This window comes from Salvelinus fontinalis, chromosome 31 (assembly GCF_029448725.1).
Source record: "Salvelinus fontinalis isolate EN_2023a chromosome 31, ASM2944872v1, whole genome shotgun sequence".
NCBI lineage: Eukaryota > Metazoa > Chordata > Actinopteri > Salmoniformes > Salmonidae > Salvelinus > Salvelinus fontinalis.
Genome location: NC_074695.1, coordinates 13,265,722 through 13,289,011, shown reverse-complemented (window position 1 = coordinate 13,289,011; position 23,290 = coordinate 13,265,722). Strand labels below are relative to the sequence as shown.

At 39.7% G+C, this 23,290-nt stretch overlaps 1 protein-coding gene and 1 long non-coding RNA gene across 2 annotated transcripts in view; both read right to left on the bottom strand.

The window, feature by feature from the left end:
• The window catches only part of LOC129829575 (tumor necrosis factor receptor superfamily member 14-like), a gene marked incomplete at its 5' end in the record, with an annotated part of 47,615 nt that extends 31,915 nt beyond the window's left edge, over nucleotides 1–15,700 (bottom strand). Inside the window, one exon of the mRNA XM_055891357.1 lies at nucleotides 15,619–15,700. Coding sequence (XP_055747332.1) covers nucleotides 15,619–15,700 — 82 coding nt within the window. The remainder of the gene's footprint in view (nucleotides 1–15,618) is intronic.
• LOC129829579 (uncharacterized) lies at nucleotides 2,910–12,424 on the bottom strand. Its single transcript, XR_008755406.1, has 5 exons — nucleotides 12,157–12,424; nucleotides 11,876–11,960; nucleotides 10,843–11,254; nucleotides 8,048–8,805; nucleotides 2,910–3,541 (listed from the first exon to the last, which is right to left on the bottom strand). It is a non-coding gene; the product is annotated as an uncharacterized LOC129829579 (long non-coding RNA).
• Nucleotides 15,701–23,290: the final 7,590 nt, after the last annotated feature.

Below are 23,290 nucleotides of genomic sequence, written 5' to 3'. Positions count from 1 at the left end.
TTGGTGACTCAACTTCCTTCTGATTTGAAAGTTCGCTGCTGAACTCAATCGAACTTTCCTTGTTCTTGAAACATGAAAAGTTTTGGCCATGTCATTTAAAAAAAATTAAAGCTTGCTTGTTTGTAACAAAAAAATGGACAAAATAATATAGCTAACGTCAGCATGCCCTGACGTGGCCTAGCTGTAGGCATTCGTAGTTATTTGTGCCTGCTCCCAGGTGTAGGACATTGCTCCATTGGCAGTCTGGCAAATGCCAGAAATGCCGGACAATTATTGGGGTGGGCAGGTCAAAAAAAATCTACAAATACACATGGACAGCTGGTCATGAGCCTGTTTTTGATTACTTTTGTGCAATTTCTCTGTTGTCATAATAATCTATATTGAGCATTTGGCTGGTCCAGTAGGCAACGACCGCCCCCACTACCAAGATGGACTGGCAGTTTTTTGATTGGCTGAGCCTAAGGGGCACAAATTCACATTCAAAGTTAAACAGGTATCAAAAAGAGTGGCACATACAGCACTCAGACCAGCAGGACCAGCAGGTATCTGTGAGAAATGACAGACCAGCTGCAGAATGAATCAGCAGGATGGGCATTTGATTTCTATAGGAGGGCCCGTTTTATTTCACGGGACCTCCTGTGTGCACGCGCTTGAAAATGTTGTTAATGAGTGTTATGATATAGACCATAGGCAGCTCTTGAGTTTCAAGTTTGGAGAAGCTTACAATTTATTTAACAATTTCTACCAATCTGCGTGCCAGTTATGATTATATGCGCATTTTCATGGAACAGTTTCTTTTCAACAATGTTTGTTTCTCAAATGTATTGTTATGTGGTTAACCATAAAATTATACAAATGTAAAAGTTTAAATTAAACTAATGCAAGAGCACCAGCCTTTGCCATATGGACACATTCAAATCTTTATTATTTATACTGCACATTTCAGACATGGAATGCAATGCAATGTGCTTCACAGAAAAATAACAGAAACACCCCAAGCACCGCAATGAATAGCAAACCTAAAAATGTGTGTTTTAAGAGCTCTTAAATAGATCCACAGTTTCAGTCCCCCTCGGGTTCTCTGGCAGGCTATTCCAGAAGCTGGGGGCATAATAACTACAGGCTGACTCTTCACACCTTTTGGTCCTAGGCTTTGGAATAGTTAAAAGGCCAGTGCCAGAGGATGTGAGGGACCTACTGGGTACATAACTCAAAAGCATGTCTGACATGTATTGTGGAGCACAATCATGGATTGATTTAAAATCCAATAGAAGAATCATTAAATTAATTCTAAAACTGGCAGCCAGTGCAGTGACCTTAAAACCAATGTAATGTGTGGTCTTCAGAGAGCATCCCAGTAGTCAAGCATGGATGAGTCTATCAGCCTGTGAGAGAAATGGCCGCACCTTGGCAATTTTCCTCAGGTGGTAAAAAGCTATTTCGGTCACATTCCTAATGTGTGAATTGTAATTGAGTTCAGAAGCTACAATAACACCTAGGTTTTTTATCTTTATTGCCCGATAATTAAAATGTGCTTCCAGATTCTCTCTCTGTGCTTTGGCTCCAACAATAAGTACCTCGGTCTTGTCTTGATTTAGCTGGAGGAAGTTGTGAGCCATCCGAGTATTTAAATCACTAATACAGTCTAATCAATGTATCCATGGGACTAAAATACTCTGGTGACAAATGTAAAGTTGTGTATTGTCTGAGTAGCAGTGAAATCAATGCTGTGCTGTCCAATTACACTGCCAAGGGGTAATAATAGTGAAGGCATCAAAACTATGAAATAACACATGGAATCATGTAGTAACTGAAAAAAAGTGTTAAACAAATCAAAATGTATTTTATGTTTCTGATTATTCAGCTTCTCAACCAGCTTCACCTGGAATGCTTTTCCAACAGGAGGTGACACAGATGTTGAGCACCTGTTGACTGCTTTTCCTTCACTCTGCAGTCCAACTCATCCCAAACCATCTCAATTGGGTTGAGGTTGGGTGAGTGTGGAGACCAGGTCATCTGATGCAGCACTCCATCACTCTCCTTCTTTGTCAAATAGCACTTACACAGCCTGGAGGTGTGTGGCGTCATTGTCCTGTTGAAAAACAAATGATAGTCCCACTAAGCGCAAACCAGATGGGATGGCGTATCGCTGCAGAATGCTGTGGTAGCCAACTAGTTAAGTGTGCCTTGAATTCTAAATAAATCACTGACAGTGTCACCAGCAAAGCACCCCCACACCATTTTAACTCCTCCTCCATGCTTCACGCTGGGAACCACACATGCGGAGATCATCCGTTCACCTACTCTGGACCCAAAGATCTAACATTTGGAACAAGAAAAACTAACAGCACACAGACAAGAAACAGAAAAAATTAAGCCTGGGGAAGGAACCAAGGGGAGTGACATATATAGAGCAGGAAATCAAGGAGGTGATGGAGTCCAGGTGAGTGTCATTATGTGCTGATGTGCGTACTGATGGTGACAGGTGTGCACCATTAACGAGCAGCCTGGTGACCTAGAGGCCGGAGAGGAAGCACACGTGACAAGCACTTGATGGTTTTCGCGACTGCACTTGAAGAAACTTTAAAAGTTCTTGAAATTTTCCACATTGACTGACCTTCATGTCTTAAAGTAATGATGGACTGTCCTTTCTCTTTGCTTATTTGAGCTGTTCTTGCCATAATATGGACTTGGTCTTTTACCAAATAGGGCTATCTTCTGTATACCACCAATACCTTGTCACAATACAACTGATTGTCTCAAACACATTAAGGAAAGAAATTCCACAAATTCACTTTTAAAGGCATACCTGTTAATTGAAATGCATTCTAGGTGACTACCTCATGAAGCTGTTTGAAAGAAGGCCAAGATTGTGATTTGCTTAACACTTTTTTGGTTACTACATGATTCCATATGTGATATTTCATAGTTTTGATGTCTTCACTATTCTACAATGTAGACAATTGTAAAAATAAAGACAAACCCTGGAATGAGTTGGTGTGTCCAAACGTTTGCCTGGTACTGTGCATATATATATATATATATTTGGTTACATTTTAGGGTTTCAGGCCATCTATCAAGGGCATGGTCTTTTTCATCTGTACACCACAAAACAAATGTGCCAGCCTCCAATATTTAAAAATGGAGTCTAGATCACATTTACCATGGAGTGGTAAATGAGGCCTACTGCCTAGTCCAGACTGGATTGTTCTGATGAATGTCCTGGAGGCTTGAATCTGTTAAGCATAATAAGATGTCAAGTTTACAAAACTCATACCATTCTGTACATACAAAACCCTGATAATGTCCTGATAATAGGCTACTTTACCTGTTCTTTTTCCCACAAACAGCATTGATGTTCTCTCTGTCTGATACCTAGTAAAAGGAAACCTCAACTAAATGAAACATAAAGTGCAACCCTTGAGGGAATATAAATTCCTGTCAGCCATCTCCTTACCACATTGACTATGATAGAAAATACTGGATAAAGTGGAGGCTGGTGGGGTCATTCATTGACACAAAGCCCTAAAGAGGCATGTCTCTGGAAAAGTACAAGAATGAACATTGAGACGAAAACTAATTTAGAATTCGATAACATACACTATGACAGGTGGGGATCTCTATGACAGTTCTTGTATTTTCTTCCTCTTGTTTGATCTGGTACTGTACTTCCTGTATATAGCTCCATTCTTGTATTTTATTAATCTTTTCACTTTTTATTATTTTTCAACTCTGCATTGTTGGGAAGGGCTCGTAAGCAAATACAATTATATTTAGTTTAGTGCTGGATGTTTCTCACTTGTTCATATAGCCAATTAAAATCGTAAATGAAACTGCAGAATTCCCCAAAATAATCTCACCAGATGTAGGCTATTTTTAGACATTTTACCAGTTGAAAGAAACTGTTAAGGGCGGAGTCAATTTGACACTTCAGGTTTACATTCAAAGTGACTTACTACGAGAAAAAAAGTTTCACCGCTCAGCTGGATGGAATGTAGCTCATGTTAACAGTTAGGTAGGTAGCTGATAGCATGATGGACATTAGAAAGTCGCCAGGGCACAACGGCAGCGTCGGACCAAAGCGGAGCGGAGCGCAGGGGAGAAAAGCCTGCCACAGAGGCCAAGGCCGCCGAGCCGACGCTAATCACGGAGGCCAAGGACGCGCAGCAAATAAGCACCTGCGCTTCCGTCTTGCAGCCTGGTGACAGCGGTAACCAACCCGAGGGGCCTGCAGCCGCCAAGACCGAACCTAACAGCAGCACCACCAGGATATTACAAGCACCGACGCCCCCGTTAGTGCCTGACGACCTCGGTGATGAGGAGCCAGCACAGGTTTGTCTGGAGAAATACCCAACCCGCCTGTAGCACTGTGGAAGGAAACTGGCATTTTGTTGCGCGTTTTTTAAAGGCAGAGCGTGGCTGGAGTATTCCTGCAGCTTGATGAGTTATGGGAAATACAAGCACATGGAAACCCAAATCCAAAGCAAACGGCAACGAGTAGTGAGGAGAAATCTGAAAGAATATGTGGTCGAAACAACAATGGGCCAGCAATAAGAGGTTATAATGAGAGGGAGTGCAAAATACAAATATTTGTTTTTACCAGTCTGGATTCTGTACTGGGAGAAATGTCAGGAAGATTTAACGAACGAAACAGACAATTTGTTGACGCCCTGTGTGCCTTGCACCCAGAGAATTAAACCTTTATGGATGTGGAAAAAGTGAAACCACGAATGTCGCGCGCCAGTTTCTACAGACTGAAATTGCCGGATCCGGTGAAGAGAAATGGACTACGCAGATCATTTTGGATAGACTCTCCGGGCCTCACAGCAATGCTGACTGTGATGGCATTGCAACGGGGATTAACACTTGGAGCGTCCAGCGATATCTGCGATAACTCTTTTTTTTCAACATTGAAAAACATTTTCAGTTAGCACAGACCGGAGCATGTTGCACAGGAGGAAATCGCAGCTGGTTCAACTAGTATTTGAGAGAGATTTTAGAAGCAAATTCCGTGGGGAGTGGAACAAGACTGCTGAGGAGGTTCAACACAGCAAGGCGGCTGCAACTCTTCTGAATCTGGGTAAGAACAGGCAGCCTGGTTGGGCTTGTATTATTTTATTTGCCTGCTTTTGGAAATGCGTGGCAAATATCAGAAATAGACGTAGACGTGATTTTCTTTATTGGCGTTGCTGCCAAATCTACTGCTTGATTTCTGTGATGTGATTTTTGGATTGGAAATGTTTGGTTTATAATATAATCGGATTGTTTTTAATGTTGGTTTTATATGGTAGAGGTGCTTTGCATTACATTGAGGGTGGGCAGACCTTGACCAATGGTTGAGTAACGATGTAACTATAGGGTTGACATAAACAACTCGTTGCTATGTAATACTAATGTATCTATCATGCGCAGCATAGTACGGCACTCTTGTGAATTTTTCAGTACATATGAGGCAATTAATTACTTCAGAAGGAGCCAGCAAAACTAGTGCACTCTGCTCTAGGTCATTGGACACCATTAGACATGCACGTGGTTATTCTTGTAACTGTTATGGCCAACTATGGTTACACCTTTTGGGGGGGGGTTCAGAACAGGGAGGGGTTGGTTCCCCTTTCAGTGGAGTCAGCAGGATGTCATGTATTGGTTAAACCTGTAGGGTGCCAAGGTCTGTTGCTATGGTCCTACATGCAGTAAACTATTTCTGTGAATCTACAGGTCAAATGTCCTAATATGAAGGCAATATGATAATGGTGGCTTAATGCCAGAGGTGATGAGCCATTTTAAGGAGTTACTATGAGTGACGTAAGGAGGACACATGTATAAAACATGTGCCCCAAGGCTGGAAAGAAGTTTTCATGATTCCAGCTCGGCTATTATTATGAAGTAATAAAAAGTATATTTGAACTCGCATGCTCCGGTATTTGTGATATATGATTGTCCAAATATTTTCACGACAGAAGCCAGCTTGGTAGCTGTGTCCAAGCTGCGTTTTACAGAACTCGTGGTAGTGAGTGCATTGTACATTATCGTTTGCTTTCTGCGATTGGAAATGCATTGTGTTGGCATGGGAAGTGTTATTACGGTAATAGCAACTGTCTTGCATTGCATTGATGGGTATTGTGCATGTAGCTGTGTAGTGTTGTCATAATTTGCACTTTTTCAGACGGTTATGAAATGTCCACGTTTGTAAAGCGGTGCAGTAGCCTGTATTCTTGCGACAAGACGGCCTGCCTGGGTGCAAATACATTGTGTACTATCGATTATTATCCATCCTGTTATCAGCAAGCGAAAATAGTTGTGCCCCCATAGTCATTTCTGATGCTCCCTTGCCGAGTTAATCCTGCTGCCGGGCCTGCACGTCCCGGTGGTTTGACTACTCAATCCTCGCACACGTTCCGGACCCAGGTCGCTGGCGTTAAAGGCAAACACTCTACGCATCGCGCCAATAGGGTTAAGCCATTTGGTGCGAATTGTAATGTTGCTCATATAGCAAGGATCACTCTAATAGGACAATTACTGTAGTCGTTCAATCTTCTCGGTGTATCAGTTGGTGTAATGGTACAATTCCGAGTACAACTAATTTCCCATCCGTGGATTGAGGTAGGTTTTCCGAGCCATATCTCTTACTGGCTCCATGGAGTCTTAATCAACACAGGAATGATGGCACTAACTTAATGTAGCTGTAAACAAGAGGGTCAGATCTGCTGGCTACCTTTGCTTCAGCCTTTATAAATTGTAGTTAGTTATAATTTTGCCCATCCTCACCTTGCCTCTGAACTACCTAATTTCCTAGGCTATGACTATTTCGCACCTTGGATTTATTTAATTCACAATGTTATTCCGTCTTTGACAGTGACACTTATGTCACTGTAAAAGGTTTTGAAACGAGTATAGGCTAAACTAGAGAGTGTTCTGCTGGCCATACTGTAGTACTTAAACGGTTGTCAATGGGGAATTTGAACTCTAACCATTCCACAGGTGGGTTACAGTCGTCGATACATCAACACACGCAGATTCTCATACTTTTTAATCTAGAAGAAAGCCAACCTGCATATTTGTTATGAGCATTATGTTGCAAATGCAATCCGGTTTAAAAACTGATACAAAGTAACCCTTGAGTGACGCCTCAAGGACATAACCGATTTGTTAAATACTACCCGCTGTAGTGCGCTTTAATTGTCACGTACTCCGAGCCCAGGTCCACCAGGGATCCGTATCTAGAAGGCATTGTAATCCAGGATGGGAACTACCAGACAACTAAACAAATCTGTATCAACAGGCCTCACTTGAAGATACACATTTCCATGGCACGTTTGGGATTGATTGCTATGGTTACCGACTTTAGGGGGCTGTTGACGGTGTTGGGTAAAAGTAACATTACCTTCATAGAAAATGACTCAAGTAAAAAGTACATTATTTTCTTTAGGAATGTAGTGAAGTAAAATTTGGCAGAAATATAAATAGTAAAGTACATGGCCCAGTTGCATAAAACACCTTAAGTTAATTTCCCCCTTTTTGCCTTAAAGTTTCCTTAACTTTAAGTCAGTTGCACAAAATATTTTAAATTAAGTGAAAAAGTTAAGGATGCTCATAAAGTCCCATAACTGCTTCATTCAGTATGGATATCGATTTAAACAGCATTTGTGGAGGTTAATGTTGCTTTCATCTGCTCTGTTAACAAGGAAAACATCAACCAGATAGCTACTTGGCTAAACAATGGAAGGTGCACAATCCATGGCTACAAAGCTAGCTGGCTAGTTAGTTATAGCTACTCTGTAAGATAGTATTTTTACTTAAGTACTTTACACCAATGCCCGTTGATTTAGGACATTTACCTAAGTAAAATATGGCATTCATTTACATTTTAAGTGCCATGATAGGCCTTATGAAATTACTGCTACAAATTCAGGAAATTAACTCATTTAATCCATTGTGACATTTTTTTGTAATAACCTTTTATTTTTGAAGATAATATAAAATGTGGGGTTTTAAATAGATGTGTGTTTGTAATCGTTAATCTGAATGTTACAACCAAACCGATACCAACCTGCACCTCTTCTGATCACTGGGCTATTAGGTTCTGATTAGCCCATTCTATTTCGTCTCCAGGGTTCTGTGACTGAGAACTAGAACAAAGAAGTTCTTGAGCGTTGCTGTAACTGTTACACTTGTGCGCCATCTCATGGATTGACAGTGTAAATTCATTTATGAGAATCAATAATTTAATTGTTAGTCAAACAGTCATCAAAACAGTTTGGGTGTTTCAAAGAGTGAATTTAGAAAAGTTTAGTTAAATGCACAGGTACTGTTAATATAAAAGTTTAAGTAAAAGGTGTTAATGTCCTGGCAGATATAAGAAGTGGTAGGATTTAAGAAAAGGTGGCTATGGATGACCAATTTCAGTCACTGTATTCAACTGTCCACTCCTGATAAGTCAAATGTATTTATAAAGCCGGTTTACATCAGCAGATGTCAAAGTGGTATACAGAAACCCAGCCTTAAACACCAAACAATGCAGATGTAGAAGCACGGTGGCTAGGAATAACTCCCTAGAAAGGCAGGGACCTAGGAAGAAACCTAGATGAAACAGGCTCTGAGGGGTGGCCAGTCCTCTTCATAACTACTAGATTCATGTCATCTCCTGCAGATACTGTATCTGCATGCTCCAGTTTTACAGCCTTCTGGGTATCTGCATGCTCCAGTTTTAGAGCCTTCTGGGTATCTGCATGCATTCATTGCATTTCATCCTAGTTTAGTCTTACACCAGTTACAACATTACCAGCAACATTATCTGCTGTTTCCACTCTGGAAAACAAGAAGCAAACAAGTCATTTAGTTAGTAATATTATAAAGTAGGGCTGGCACGATACCAGTATTTAAATATTCTTTCCATGACCAAAATTAAAACACAAAGCAGACCGAACTCTTTGGTCCTTTTAAAAACCTTCTCTATGTAAAGTATTGTCTGCTAAAGCTTGGAATATAAATACATGTGACTGCATGACAACATAATGATGTTTGTTAACAACATTAGGGCTGTTTTTCTAACAAAGTTAAATCTCCTTTGTGTTTTGTTTCCTTGTCACAATACTAACGAGCATCACAATACTGTTATAGTCCCATCCCTAGTAGAGGTCGACCGATTAATCAGAATGGCCGATTTAATTAGGGCCGATTTTCAAGTTTTCATAACAATCGGTGATTGGCATTTTTGGACATCGATCATGGCCGATTACATTGCACTCCACGAGGAGACTGCGTGGCAGGCTGACTACCTGTTATGCGAGTGCAGCAAGGAGATAAGGTGCTAGCTAGCATTAAACTTATCTTATAAAAACAATCAATCTTAACATAATCACTAGATAAACTAGTAATATAATCCATGTGTAGTTATCTAGCTTGTCCTGCGTTGCATATAATCGATGCGGTGCCTGTTAATTTATCATTGAATCATAGCCTACTTCGCCAAATGGGTGATTTAACAAGCGCATTCGCAAAAAAAGCGCCTTTCTTAAAATCAATATATAAGTATCTATTTTTAAGCCTGCATATTTAGTTAATATTGCCTGCTAACATGAATTTATTTTAACTAGGGAAATTGTGTCACTTCTCTTGCGTTCTGTGCAACAGAGTCGGGATATATGCAGCAGTTTGGGCCACCTGGCTCATTGCGAACTAATTTGCCAGAATTTTACGTAATTATGACATAACATTGGAGGTTGTGCAACTTAACAGGAATATTTAGACTTATGGATGCCACCCGTTAGATAAAATACGTAACGGTTCCGTATTTCACTGAAAGAATAAACGTTTGGTTTTCGAAATGATAGTTTCCGGATTAGAACATATTAATGACCTAAGGCTCGTATTTATGTGTGTTATGTTATAATTAGGTCGATGATTTGATAGAGTAGTCTGACTGAGCGGTGGTAGGCAGCAGCAGGCTCGTAAGCATTCATTCAAACGGCACTTTCGTGCGTTTGCCAGCAGCTCTTCGCAATGCTTCAAGCACAGCTCTGTTTATGACTTTCAAGCCTATCAACTCCCGAGATTAGGCTGGTGTAACCATTGTGAAATGGCTAGCTAGTTAACGGGGTGTGCGCTAATAGCGTTTCAAACGTTACTCATTTTGAGACTTGGAGTGGTTGTTCCCCTTGCAAAGCTTTTGTGGAGTGATGGGTAACGATGCTTCGAAGGTGGCTGTTTTCGATGTGTTCCTGGTTCGAGCCCAGGTAGGGGCGAGGAGAGGGACGGAAGCTATACTGTTACACTGGAAATACTATAGTGCCTATAAGAACATCCAATAATCAAAGGTATATGAAATACAAATGGTTTAGAGAGAAATAGTCCTATAATTCCTATAATAACTACAACCTAAAACTTCTTACCTGGAAATATTGAAGATTCATGTTAAAGGGAACCACCAGCTTTCATATGTTCTGAGCAAGGAACTTAAACATTAGCTTTTTTACATGGCACATATTGCACTTTTACTTTCTTCTCCAACACTTTGTTTTTGCATTATTTAAACCAAATTGAACATCTTTCATTATTTATTTGAGGTTAAATTGATTTGATTGATGTATTATATTAAGTTAAAATAAGTGTTCATTCAGTATTGTTGTAATTGTCATAAATACAAAACCCCCCAAAATTATAATACCATTTGTTTTAAACAAATCAGCAGATTAATCGGTATCGGCTTTTTTTGGTCCTCCAATAATCTGTATCGGCGTTGGAAAATCATAATCGGTCGACCTCTAATCCCTAGTATAAAGTAATCTGCATTACTCAGTTATTACTATGATAGTCTGAAATATTGAATCCAAATAGATAACGTACAGGGAATTACTGGTCACTTATACAGGTCCCGTTTCTTGAAAAGGAACCTATGATGTATTACAAAAGTTAGGATTGCTATAGCTACTAAAACAGACTAAATGACAATAACAACATTGGATTATTTAGCCATAAAATTAACAGAATTTTTCACTCACTAGAAATTATTTTTCAATAAAGACTTTTGCTTGCATAACAATGTTGTATGAGGATTTATTAACTTCAAATGACTAGGATTTAGATTAAAAAATATATATTTTTAATGAAAACAAAACAGTGCAGCTACTATAGGCCTAATAATAACAATATTATTGAAGCTATTAGAGTGGTATGACTCCTTGATGGCACTTTGTTACAAATAACATCTTGTCTAGAATTTCCATCTTCAGTCTTCATGCGTCCCATTGCTGCACAACTGCAGAGTAATCGAGACACACACGTATTTAATTAGACAGATCAATACTTCTATGCAACTACAGCATATTGTAATGTCAGGTTTTATATGGGTTAATGGTAAATCAATTGAATTCAATCCGTTTTTGGCAGCATCCCATTTGATTTAAACAAGACTTTCCATACATATTTGCCTATGGAAGAATTGGTTATAAAGTTACTTTTTGGACCTGAATGACAATACATTCAGGAGCAAAAGGTGCTCAAATTTGACCCATTTTGAAAACCCCACTATACCATGAGACCTCCATGGTTTCATTACTGGAAAAGATAAACGGTTGAGTTTGATATAATTTAAAAAGTAGAAAGAAAAACATGATCATAAAAAACCAAGACATTCATCAGTAATAAGGTCCTCAATCTGCGTTCTGAATTGCCCTAGAGGCACCAAAACATCAAATTAAGAACATTTTGAAGATTGTTACACAAATAAGGTGCAAGAAAGCAATCTATAAATGAAATCAGATTTTTGTTATCAGAGCATTGATCCTGCTTTCTGAAATATAATATCATCAATGTCCCAATTATTTTAAAAGAAACCTAAAGCAATTCAAGAAACACTAGTACACAAACAAGGACCTACCCAGTCCAAGCAGTGCAGTTGACACCATGTTGTGAGTAAAAGCCATGCTGACACTCCTCACACATGGTATCTGTTGTCTTTGTACCTATAAAGTGAGAACAAACAATGTTAACATGTTCAAAAGTTAACGATTGTGGTGCTGTGGAAGTCAAAATCACCTGAGGTATGACTTCACTTCAAAAAGAAACCAGAGAAAAAAACACTAAGCTATCTAGAGCCCATGTTAAATTCATCAGAATTATTATGTCCTGTACAATATTTAGCCTCTACTTCATACTTACCAGGTGATTTAGTACTCTGTCCCGCTGAACAGTGTGTATGTTCTACTGCAAAGCTACACTCAGAGTTGGATGAGTAGCTTCTACAGTAGAATCCATCTAGAATGTCGCAGACTGTGTTACTTGTTGGTTTGCACTCTGCCTGAGTGCCTGGAAAATATCAGGGTTGATTCATTTCAGTCAGAGGACTACTTATGAGAAGGCACCTTATACCCTTTTCACACTATTGAGGTGACCTGAAACGTAAGATACTGGCTCAGATATTTTCTATTTTACATTGTACTTTCCAGTTGGTGGATGCAGAACCAAACCAGTGCCATACAACTCAGCTCTGCAGTGAAAAGGGTATGATGTGTACTGCTAAAAGGAAAGATGGGAAGGTTTGGAAGAAATGTAAATGTACCTGGGTCACAGGGACTGCAGGGAAAACACTTGGTTAGACCATTGGCCTCGTTCATGAAGGTCCCTCTGATACAGGGTATGCAAGATGTGCTGGAATCCAATGTACAATTTCTGCGGACCACCAAGCCTAATCATAGAAAATAAAATGTCACTTATTGAGACGTTACATATTTCCTTTAAAAGGTCAGTTTTCCACCTTTTAAACATTATATTCACTATCTCCACAACCATACCAGTATGTAGTGAAAAGGATAGGGGCCTCCCGAGTGGCGCAGTGGTCTAAGGCACTGCAGTGCAACTAGAGATTCTGGGTTCGAGTCCAGGCTCTGTCGCAGCTGGCCGCGACCGGGAGACCCATGGGGCGGCGCACAATTGGCCCAGCGTCGTCCAGGTTAGGAGAGGGTTGGCCGGCATGGATATCCTTGTCTCCTCGCGCACTAGCGACTCCTGTGGTGGGCCGGGTGCAGTGCATGTTGACACGGTCGCCAGGTGTACGGTGTTTCCTCCGACACATTGGTGCGGCTGGCTTCCGGGTTGGATGGGCATTGTGTCAAGAAGCAGTGCGGCTTGGTTGGATTGTGTTTCGGAGGACGCATGGCTCTCGACCTTCGCCTCTCCCGAGTCCGTATGGGAGTTGCAGCAATGAGACAAGATTGTAACTACTACCAATTGGATACGACAAAATTGTGGAGAAAAAAGGGGTGAAAATACAAAACAAATAAAAAATGGAAGAACGGCTAAGAAAACGACACCCTATGTCACATTAATTTCCCCCCCCATGAAACATGCCTCTCATTTACAGCACGAGACTGTATATAGGCCTACTGAAATACTGTATTGTGATATTGTAGGCTACCTGTGGACACGTGACTCCCTCTTGTTTACTGTTAATGTATTTCTCCTACCCGTTGTGTGCAATTTAAAAGAATGCATTCATTTACATTACCTTTATTACACATTGGGCAGCACTGCCCATCACTAGTTTTGTATTCTGCTGGACCACAATCCTTTCCAAATACAAGCCTGTTGGAGGTCATTTTGCAGGGCTCTGGCAGTGCACCTCCTTGCACAAAGGCGGAGGTAGCGGTCCTGCTGCTGGGTTGTTGCCCTCCTACGGCCTCCTCCACGTCTCCTGATGTACTGGCCTGTCTCCTGGTAGCGCCTCCATGCTCTGGACACTACGCTGACAGACACAGCAAACCTTTTTGCCACAGCTCGCATTGATGTGCCATCCTGGATGAACTGCACTACCTGAGCCACTTGTGTGGGTTGTAGACTCCGTCTCATGCTACCACTAGAGTGAGAGCACCGCCAGCATTCAAAAGTGACCAAAACATCAGCCAGGAAGCATAGGAACTGAGAAGTGGTCTGTGGTCACCACCTGCAGAATCACTCCTTTTTTGGGGGTGTCTTGCTAATTGCCTATAATTTCCACCTTTTGTCTATTCCATTTGCACAACAGCATGTGAAATTTATTGTCAATCAGTGTTGCTTCCTAAGTGGACAGTTTGATTTCACAGAAGTGTGACTGACTTGGAGTTACATTGTGTTGTTTAAGTGTTCCCTTTATTTTTTTGAGCAGTGTATAACCTGGTTTTACTCCAATGTTTGTAAACATTGTAAATGTAAACAAACACTGTATAGCCTCATAACATGGTTAAAACAATATTTTTGATATCCTGGAGGGTCAGCATCCATAGCTCTGTCTATTAATCAGCGAGTGGTTACATTTCTCCGGGCCCATCCCTCAGCTTCATACCAAAACAGAGGTGGCAACTGTTTTTTGTTTCATCTGTGGATTTGCTCTTTAAACAGCTGCATATTATCAACATATCAAAGTGTCACCAACAAAAAGGTAAACAATTGGCCTATATGCAAATTCAGCATATGCATATTTTTTTTTACATGTAAATAGCACTTTTCAGTAGTGCTGAAAGCATGCCATTCCATGAGCGCAGCATTTATTTTTTCAACTCGAATCATTGAGCCCAATCAGTCCTCTGTGAAAACAAAATCATAAACAGAGTAGGGCTGGTTAATAAATCCTTAGTTTTGGGGTTATGCTCAGGTAAAACAATTTGGCTAATCTATACTTCCAAGTCCTATTCTTGAAGATCAAGGGGTATAACATTTATTGGAATGACTGGAATTCTGATAGACATTAGTTTTGAATGTAAAGAGAATTTAATTGTATTATTATATGTAGTGTAAAGCGACTAGGCAAACTAGTCAAGGCAGTTAAGAACAAATTCTTATTTACAATGACGGCCTACCTCCGCCAAACCCTAACATGGACAACGCTGGGCCAATTCTGCGCCGCCCTATGGGACTCCCAATCACGGCCGGTTGTGATACAGCCTGGAATCGAACCAGGGTCTGTAGTGATGCCTTTAGCACTGAGATGCAGTGCCTTAGACCGCTGCACCACTCGGTTAGAAGAAGCCTACATAACCAGCCCTTAAAGTAAAATGTAACATCCATATATTGCCAGCTATGTAAAACTTTAACATTGATTTATCCTGCAATAGATGTGGTTCAATTGGTAACATACATTTTTGTATTCTAACGCTTCTTAAGGGGAAAGTAATCTAAAAGTAACTGAATCATCTGATTACGTTAGTTTTGGGTAATCCAAAAGTTACGTTACTGATTACAAATTTGGACAGGTAACTAACAGATTACATTCAGAAAGTAACCTACCCAACCCTGCTTGTGTAGTAGGAAGCTCTGGTATCTATTTGGGGTCCGAAATAACAACTCCAACATCAGGCGAGTACGCTCGACTACTCTCCAAGAAACTCTGAATACAAGGCCGTCATTAAAATGTTAATATAATCAACATTGGGGGTTTTGGTAGTAATCTTTGCATTCAACATATTTGGAAACATGCATGCACATGGTTGGGGTGGTTGTGAAGTTAGTAGCTAATGCTGTAGTACAGTAGCTTGCTGATCCCATTTGGGGGGTAGCTAGAATCGCTAATTTGATAGTTGAACTAACATTACTTGATTTTCATTAGGACAGTAGCTGAGATAACTAGCTAGATACAGTTCGTTAACTTACCAAGGAGGAAATACTGTTCAGATGGAAGGCATACTATTTTCACTTGCTGAAGAAAAATGTCTACGCTCTCTACGTTGACGATAGATTAAACGTTACAGATAAACAAATAAGTGTTTAAATACTGTTATACAACATACGCCTTTAAACACATAAAATAAAAAAATTCTTAATAGTACTGACACTAGAGGGCAGTACAACCTATCCCTTGACCGGATGTAGCCCTATGTTTCTGGAGATACATTATCTAAACCTTTCTTTTACATTACTTGCCAATCTTTGAGGTTTCTCATTGACGCATTGTTTGACATAATCAATGTACTTACCCTAGTCTATTTTCTTAGACTTCCATGAGCAAAAGTTACATCACAAAATTATGGATTTTGTTATCATTAAGAGCTTTGCAAGAACCACAGAAAAACAAGCAGAAAGAGGCATAACCATGTTTCAGACTGGAGAGGCAGGGGTTGGAACACTTCTGGTCTGTGGTTAGAAAGAGGCTGATTTTTCAAGTTTTACTTAACTTTCACTTTCAGCTTTGTCTTATGTTGTGTTTGTAACTGTTACAATATTTCCAACAGCACACACAGTAGATATGCTGTATTCTATTCTAGTGTACATTACACAGACACACAAGTATTTAGGCTTCCTAACCGTGAGCCAGGCTTTCTGACTTTGTCTCTTTAAGAGGAAATGTAGCGTATAAACACATTTATCTGATGAAGTAACAGGAAAGGTGTGTCGCAACCTGCATCAGGGTGTCATTCTCCTCCTCCATTACCAGGAGTTAGTTCCTCATACCGTCATGTAAACAGGTGAACTGAATATAACGTGTGTGTGCTATATTTAGACACAATGGAAACAACTGAATAGTCCCAAAAGGGCAAACTCTACCTGCCAGTTAAGCTAAATCATGAGCAGCGGTAGTATTTAAAGATATATTTTTATTTTTATTTTTTATTTTACCGTTATTTTACCAGGTAAGTTGACTGAGAACACGTTCTCATTTGCAGCAACGACCTGGGGAATAGTTACAGGGGAGAGGAGGGGGATGAATGAGCCAATTGTAAACTGACCCAGGCCTGACCCATGACCCAGGCCTGATTCACACATACAGCCTCATCTACAAATCTACCCGCTCAATGCATGATCATACTGTTCATACTGTACCTTCCTGGATATGGTCTATAGCTGGACTAACCTGTCCTTCACTACCTTCCTGGATATGGTCTGTAGCTCGACTAACCTGTCCTTCACTACCTTCCTGGATATAGTCTATAGCTGGACTAACCTGTCCTTCACTACCTTCCTGGATATAGTCTATAGCTGGACTAACCTGTCCTTCACTACCTTCCTGGATATGGTCTATAGCTGGACTAACCTGTCCTTCACTACCTTCCTGGACATGGTCTGTAGCTCGACTAACCTGTCCTTCACTACCTTCCTGGATATGGTCTGTAGCTCGACTAACCTGTCCTTCACTACCTTCCTGGATATGGTCTATAGCTGGACTAACCTGTCCTTCACTACCTTCCTGGACATGGTCTGTAGCTCGACTAACCTGTCCTTCACTACCTTCCTGGATATGGTCTGTAGCTCGACTAACCTGTCCTTCACTACCTTCCTGGATATAGTCTATAGCTGGACTAACCTGTCCTTCACTACCTTCCTGGATATGGTCTATAGCTGGACTAACCTGTCCTTCACTACCTTCCTGGATATGGTCTATAGCTGGACTAACCTGTCCTTCACTACCTTCCTGGATATGGTCTATAGCTGGACTAACCTGTCCGTCACTACCTTCCTGGACATGGTCTATAGCTGAACTAACCTGTCCTTCACTACCTTCCTGGACATGGTCTATAGCTGGACTAACCTGTCCTTCACTACCTTCCTGGACATGGTCTATAGCTGGACTAACCTGTCCTTCACTACCTTCCTGGACATGGTCTATAGCTGGACTAACCTGTCCTTCACTACCTTCCTGGATATAGTCTATAGCTGGACTAACCTGTCCTTCACTACCTTCCTGGACATGGTCTATAGCTGGACTAACCTGTCCTTCACTACCTTCCTGAACATGGTCTGTAGCTGGTCAAACTGGTTCTTCAGCTGCTGTCTCAACTCATCCTGCTGGCCTTTAGCAGTGATCAGCTCTCCTTCCTCTATGGACAGAGTTCTACACAAGGAACTCACTGTACCTGCAGAGTACAGTATTGATTGGGATTACATACAATAAGAGTTTCACCTTTAATTGACAGGATTGTTCACACCTATCCAAACCTTTCAGATCTCAGGGGGTGAGAGCTAAGGGTTGATTTAGGATTGTGGGCTCACCCTCCCCCAGTTTAGGCTCTAAAGCTGTGTTTGATACTGTATCTCCATGTGAACACACCAGAAGAGATCACATGATTCTTCCTGGCCTCCTCTAACTCCCTCATCAGTGGTTGGTTGGTACTCTCCACTTCTCTCATCTGTTCAGTAAGTGACACTCTGTTGTCATCCTCCTCACTGTTTACAGCATTCTCTATATATCTGAAGAGCTGTGTTTGTGGCCATGTTCTAAGACACAGACAAGGCTACCATGCAAGGTCATATTTCAGAAGATAACATTGCGTGCAGCCTTTATATAAATTTCAAATGATAACAAATTATTAGATCCTAACTATGTCCAAGTTAACTAAGGGTTAGCCTCATGCTGTATGGCTTGGAGTGAGTTGCTTCTCTGTCCAACAGGGCTGGGAACCCTCCATGTTCAGGACCCCACCTAGGGCTGGCATCTCTCAGCCTGTGGAACTCCTCTTCTATACTGGCTATCTGCTGGCTCTTCTCCTGCACCTCCTTCTCCACCTCCCTCTGATTCCTGACCTCTGACAGACACACTATCAACTCCACCTTCAATACAAAGAAACACACAGAAAAGTATGTGAGTTGACCAAGGTTACTTCAGCTCTGCATTTTCACTATTCTTTTTCTATACAATTTTGGCTTTTCATTAGTTTTATTTTAGTTTGACAGGTTTTATATTTAATTCTAGATGTGTGTTGTGCTCTGTTCGTTCTGGTTTAATTCTAGATCTCTGTTGGTTCTGGTATCAGTTTTAGTTTCAACAGTCTAATTCTAGATCTCTGTTGGTTCTGGAATCAGTTTTAGTTTGAACAGTCTAATTCTAACCTGAAGTTTCTTTTTTGTTTATTTTCTAATTTAATTTTGTTTAAATGTTAGTCAAACTTGAGGGTTCAAATGCAGAGGGATAGATGACACTATTATAGTACTTTTATACTGTAGTTAGGGTCAGGGATAGAGGGATAGGTGAAACTGTTATAGTTAGAACACTGCTGTGGTATTCAGTATAAAGCTGTATACCCATCAAACCGTATCAAATGGACAAAGGTCACAACAACCAGTACATGAGCTACAATACTCTCACATAACTCTGAAATATACAGTGCAGAAAAGTTCCTACTTCCTACCTGACCTCTGACCACATTCTCATTATGGGAAATGGTCAGTTTTGTCAACTTCTCCTGAAGCATACAGATCTCTTAGTTTTCTGATTACCCTCTCTGGCTGCTCCAGGGTCCAATCAGACTAAACTGGTAACTTCCATTTCTGCAGCCATTCACCTGCAGGCTTCAGAGAACCAGTTGATCATGGTTGCTTTTGCACAACACTGATTGGAAGGTTACGAACAATCCAACATCTGAACGGGGCTGATAATTATAATTTTAAAGGCAACTGAAGCTAAAATGTGGACTTATTACAGATTCATTCATTTCAATAAGCTGGCGACATGAATCAACTTACTCCTGAGAGAGGGGGCAGATTTAGGGATTACTTTAGGATGATCTGCAGATGTTCTGGCACGTGATGGACACATCTGATTTTCCTCAACTAAAGGCAGATGGACCTTCTCTCTCTAAGCGTTGAGAGGATTCCTTGTCATTGACAGGCTCAGCAGTGGTGGAAAAAGTACCCAATTGTCATAAGTATAGATGCCTTATTTGAAAATGACTCAAGTGAAAGTCAGCCAGTAAAATACTACTTCAGTAAAAGTCTAAAAGTAGTATTTGGTTTTAATTATACTTAACTATCAAAACTAAATGTAATTGCAAAAATATATTTAAGTATCAAAAGTAAAAGTATGAATAATAAAACAATTCTTATATTAAGCCAACCAGACAGCACAATTTTCATGTTTTTTCAATTTTTCTGATAGCCAGGGGCACACTCCAACACTCAGACATAATTTACAAATGAAACGTTTGTATTTAGTGAGTCCGCCAGATCAAAGGCAGTAAGGACAACCAGGGAGGTTGATAAGTGTGTGAATTTGACAATTTTCTGTCCTGCTAAGCATTCAAAATATAATGAGTACTTTTGGGTGACAGGGGATATGTATGGAGTAAATAGTACATTAAAGTATTTTTTGTTAAGTAATATATACCACTGAGTGTCAGATCGGTCTGTCTAAAGAAGTGACAGTAGTAAGTTCACCTGGAGAACTCTGGAATATCAGATCAACATTCAGTTGTCAAACAACAAATTACATGTGAATTGGGTCAAAAGTTTTATAAAGAGTCCAAGTTTTTGACTTGCAAATCCAATTTATTTTCCATACATAATTGATTTGAAAAAATATATAACTTGAACGAAGTTGTTAAAATGCCGATTTAGCACAATTGTGTCTAGTCAGAACTTCACTGTGAGTGTGGGTAATGTAATGAGCTCTATAGTGTATTAGACCTGTTTTCCTGGTAGTTAGGAGGGCTCCAGTAAGTCTTTAACAGTAGTGGACGCACATGTTGGGTCTTGGCTCCACTCATTAAGGCTGTCTTTAGTCTACCAGGTGTCTCACACACCATCTTCAGGATGTCATTTGGAAAGTCCCTATTTACTTTTCAAAAATGGGTGAATCAGCTTTTTAGTACTGATGTGGATTTTATTTAGGAAAAAAGCACCCCATTATGCAAGGTAAAATGTATGTTTTAGATGCAAATTAGGTGTAGACTAATTTGCTAAAATAAGTCTGTATAGGTTATTTTTTATTTTAGATAACATTATAATCCGTGTAAAATATGTTAGTTGCTTGAGGGTTTTGTTTTACAGTTCAGCTGGAGCATATTCATTAAGCTGAATCTGTTACAAAACATTTCTTAAATATGAACAAACGAAATGGGGAGAATTTCTCGTTTTGCTCTGTTTGCTTCAGTTTGTTTCTTAAATGGTAAACGTTTTCCATTATTAATACACCCCCTGGAAAGTCCAGTGAACGCCATGTGTGTGTCATGAACAGCATTAACATGAGCAATAATTGTGTAATCTACAAATATTTCCACATGACCCTCTCATTGTAGCTGTCAGAGCAGCTGATAATATTTGATTATTTGCTATTTAAAATAAATTTCTAGGTATTTGAGTATTTTCAAATAATGTGGCCCCTAATCAACTACATCTATAGGAAGTATTTTAAAGTACACTGACCAAAAATAAACGCAACATGCAACAATTTCTACGACTTTACTGAGTGACAGTTCATATACAGTGCATAAATAATAACAATATGGGGATGAGGTAGTTGGGTGGGCGATTTACAGATGGGCTGTGTACAGGTACAGTGCAAGTTCACCTTTTATTTAACCAGGTAGGCCAGTTGAGAACAAATTCTCATTTACAACTGTGACCTCGCCAAGATGAAGCAAAGCAGTGCGACAAAAACAACAGAGTTACACATGGGATAGACAAACGTACAGTCAATAACACAATAGAAAAAATCTATATACAGTGGGTGCAAATGAGGTAAGCTCCTGTGCCAATGCACCACACAACCAATAAACAAAACACACTGACTTTGGGCACATCAATATCATGTTTTGTGTTTTTAACACCACAATAAATCAACTATGTCAATCTCGACAAACAGAAAACACATCCCTCCCTACCTTGTAGGCTTGGCTTGACAATCTCCAAATGTCATTACTTTTTGGTGTTTTGTAACAGATGTATCTTTCCATTCATCAAATTGCCACCACACAGTTTGGATTGAATTTTATTTGTCAGTATAAAAAAAAATACATTTATGCACAGTTAATTTTAAATGTGACCGGAATTGCGGAAGTCAGGGATATATTTCCCATTTGCTGCAGCATATGCTACAGTAATATAAGTACTAAATGCATGTCTAATTTACACATCTCCATCTGGCTTTCAGTGTTAACCTTATTTTTTTTTATTGTAAAGATACATTTTTTGCTGTAGACTTAAAACAGCATATCACTTTATAGTTTTTTTAAATCAGTGTGCATGTCATTTTCTCTCTCCATCAATTCCTTTCAAATTGCATCCAAAATAGATTATCCTGTTCAAAATGCATATACAGTTGAAGTCGGAAGTTTACATACACTTAGGTTGGAGTCATTAAAACTCATTTTTCAACCACTCCACAAATTTCTTGTTAACAAACTATAGTTTTGGCAAGTCGGTTAGGACTTCTACTTTCTGCATGACACAAGTAATTTTTCCAACAATTGTTTACAGACAGATTATTTCACTGTATCACAATTCCAGTGGGTCAGAAGTTTACATACACTAAGTTGACTGTGTCGTTAAACAGCGTGGAAAATTCCAGAAAATTATGTCATGGCTTTAGAAGCTTCTGATAGGCTAAATTACATAATTTTTGTCAATTGGAGGTGTACCTGTGGATGTATTTCAAGGCCTACCTTCAAACTCAGTGCCTCTTTGCTTGACATCATGGGAAAATCTAAAGAAATCAGCCAAGACCAAAGAAAAAAAATTGGGAGCAATTTCCAAATGCCTGAAGGTACCACGTTCATCTGTACAAAAAATATTACGCAAGTATAATCACAATGGGACCACGCAGCCGTCATACCGCTCAGGAAGGAGACGCGTTCTGTCTTTGAAAACAATCACAGTAAGGTACTTCATTGTTACCTAGAAATGATTTGATATTGAGATAGAAACGGTTGCATTGGACCTTTAAGAAAACATACCTGTATTTATGTCTTTAACATAGATGTGCATACTTGAGAAAATGAATCCAGGAACTACTTGGTTGGATTCAGAATGCGGAGTAACCCCACTTCCCACAGCTGGGATAGCTGGTGGTGTTGTGACATTTATTTTCGTGTCAGCCTTTTATGGTTGCAGGTGTTTGTTTGTTTTTGAGAAAAAGAAAAACGGGTAAGATGACTTTTGGAATTGTATCTGTTCCATTCATTGTCTTCATTGCCTGTGATATTCAGTTTACTCTGAATTCTACATGTTCTACTTCTCATATGGTGTAGATCAAACCTGGGTTCAAATACATGTCTATTTGATTATTTGCTATTTAAAAGAAATTGAGGTATTTTAGTATTTTCAAATAATGTGGCCCCTAATCAACTACATCTATAGGAAGTATTTTAAAGTACACTGACCAAAAATAAATGCAACATCCAACAATTTCTACGACTTTACTGAGTGACAGTTCATATACAGTGCATTTGGAAAGTATTCAGACCCCTTGACTTTTTACACATTTTGTTAAGTTACAGCCTTGCTCTAAAATTGATTAAATAATTGTCCTCAATCTACACACAATAGCCCATGATGACAAAAGCAAAAACAGGTTTTTATAAATAAATATCACATTTACATAAATATTCAGACACTT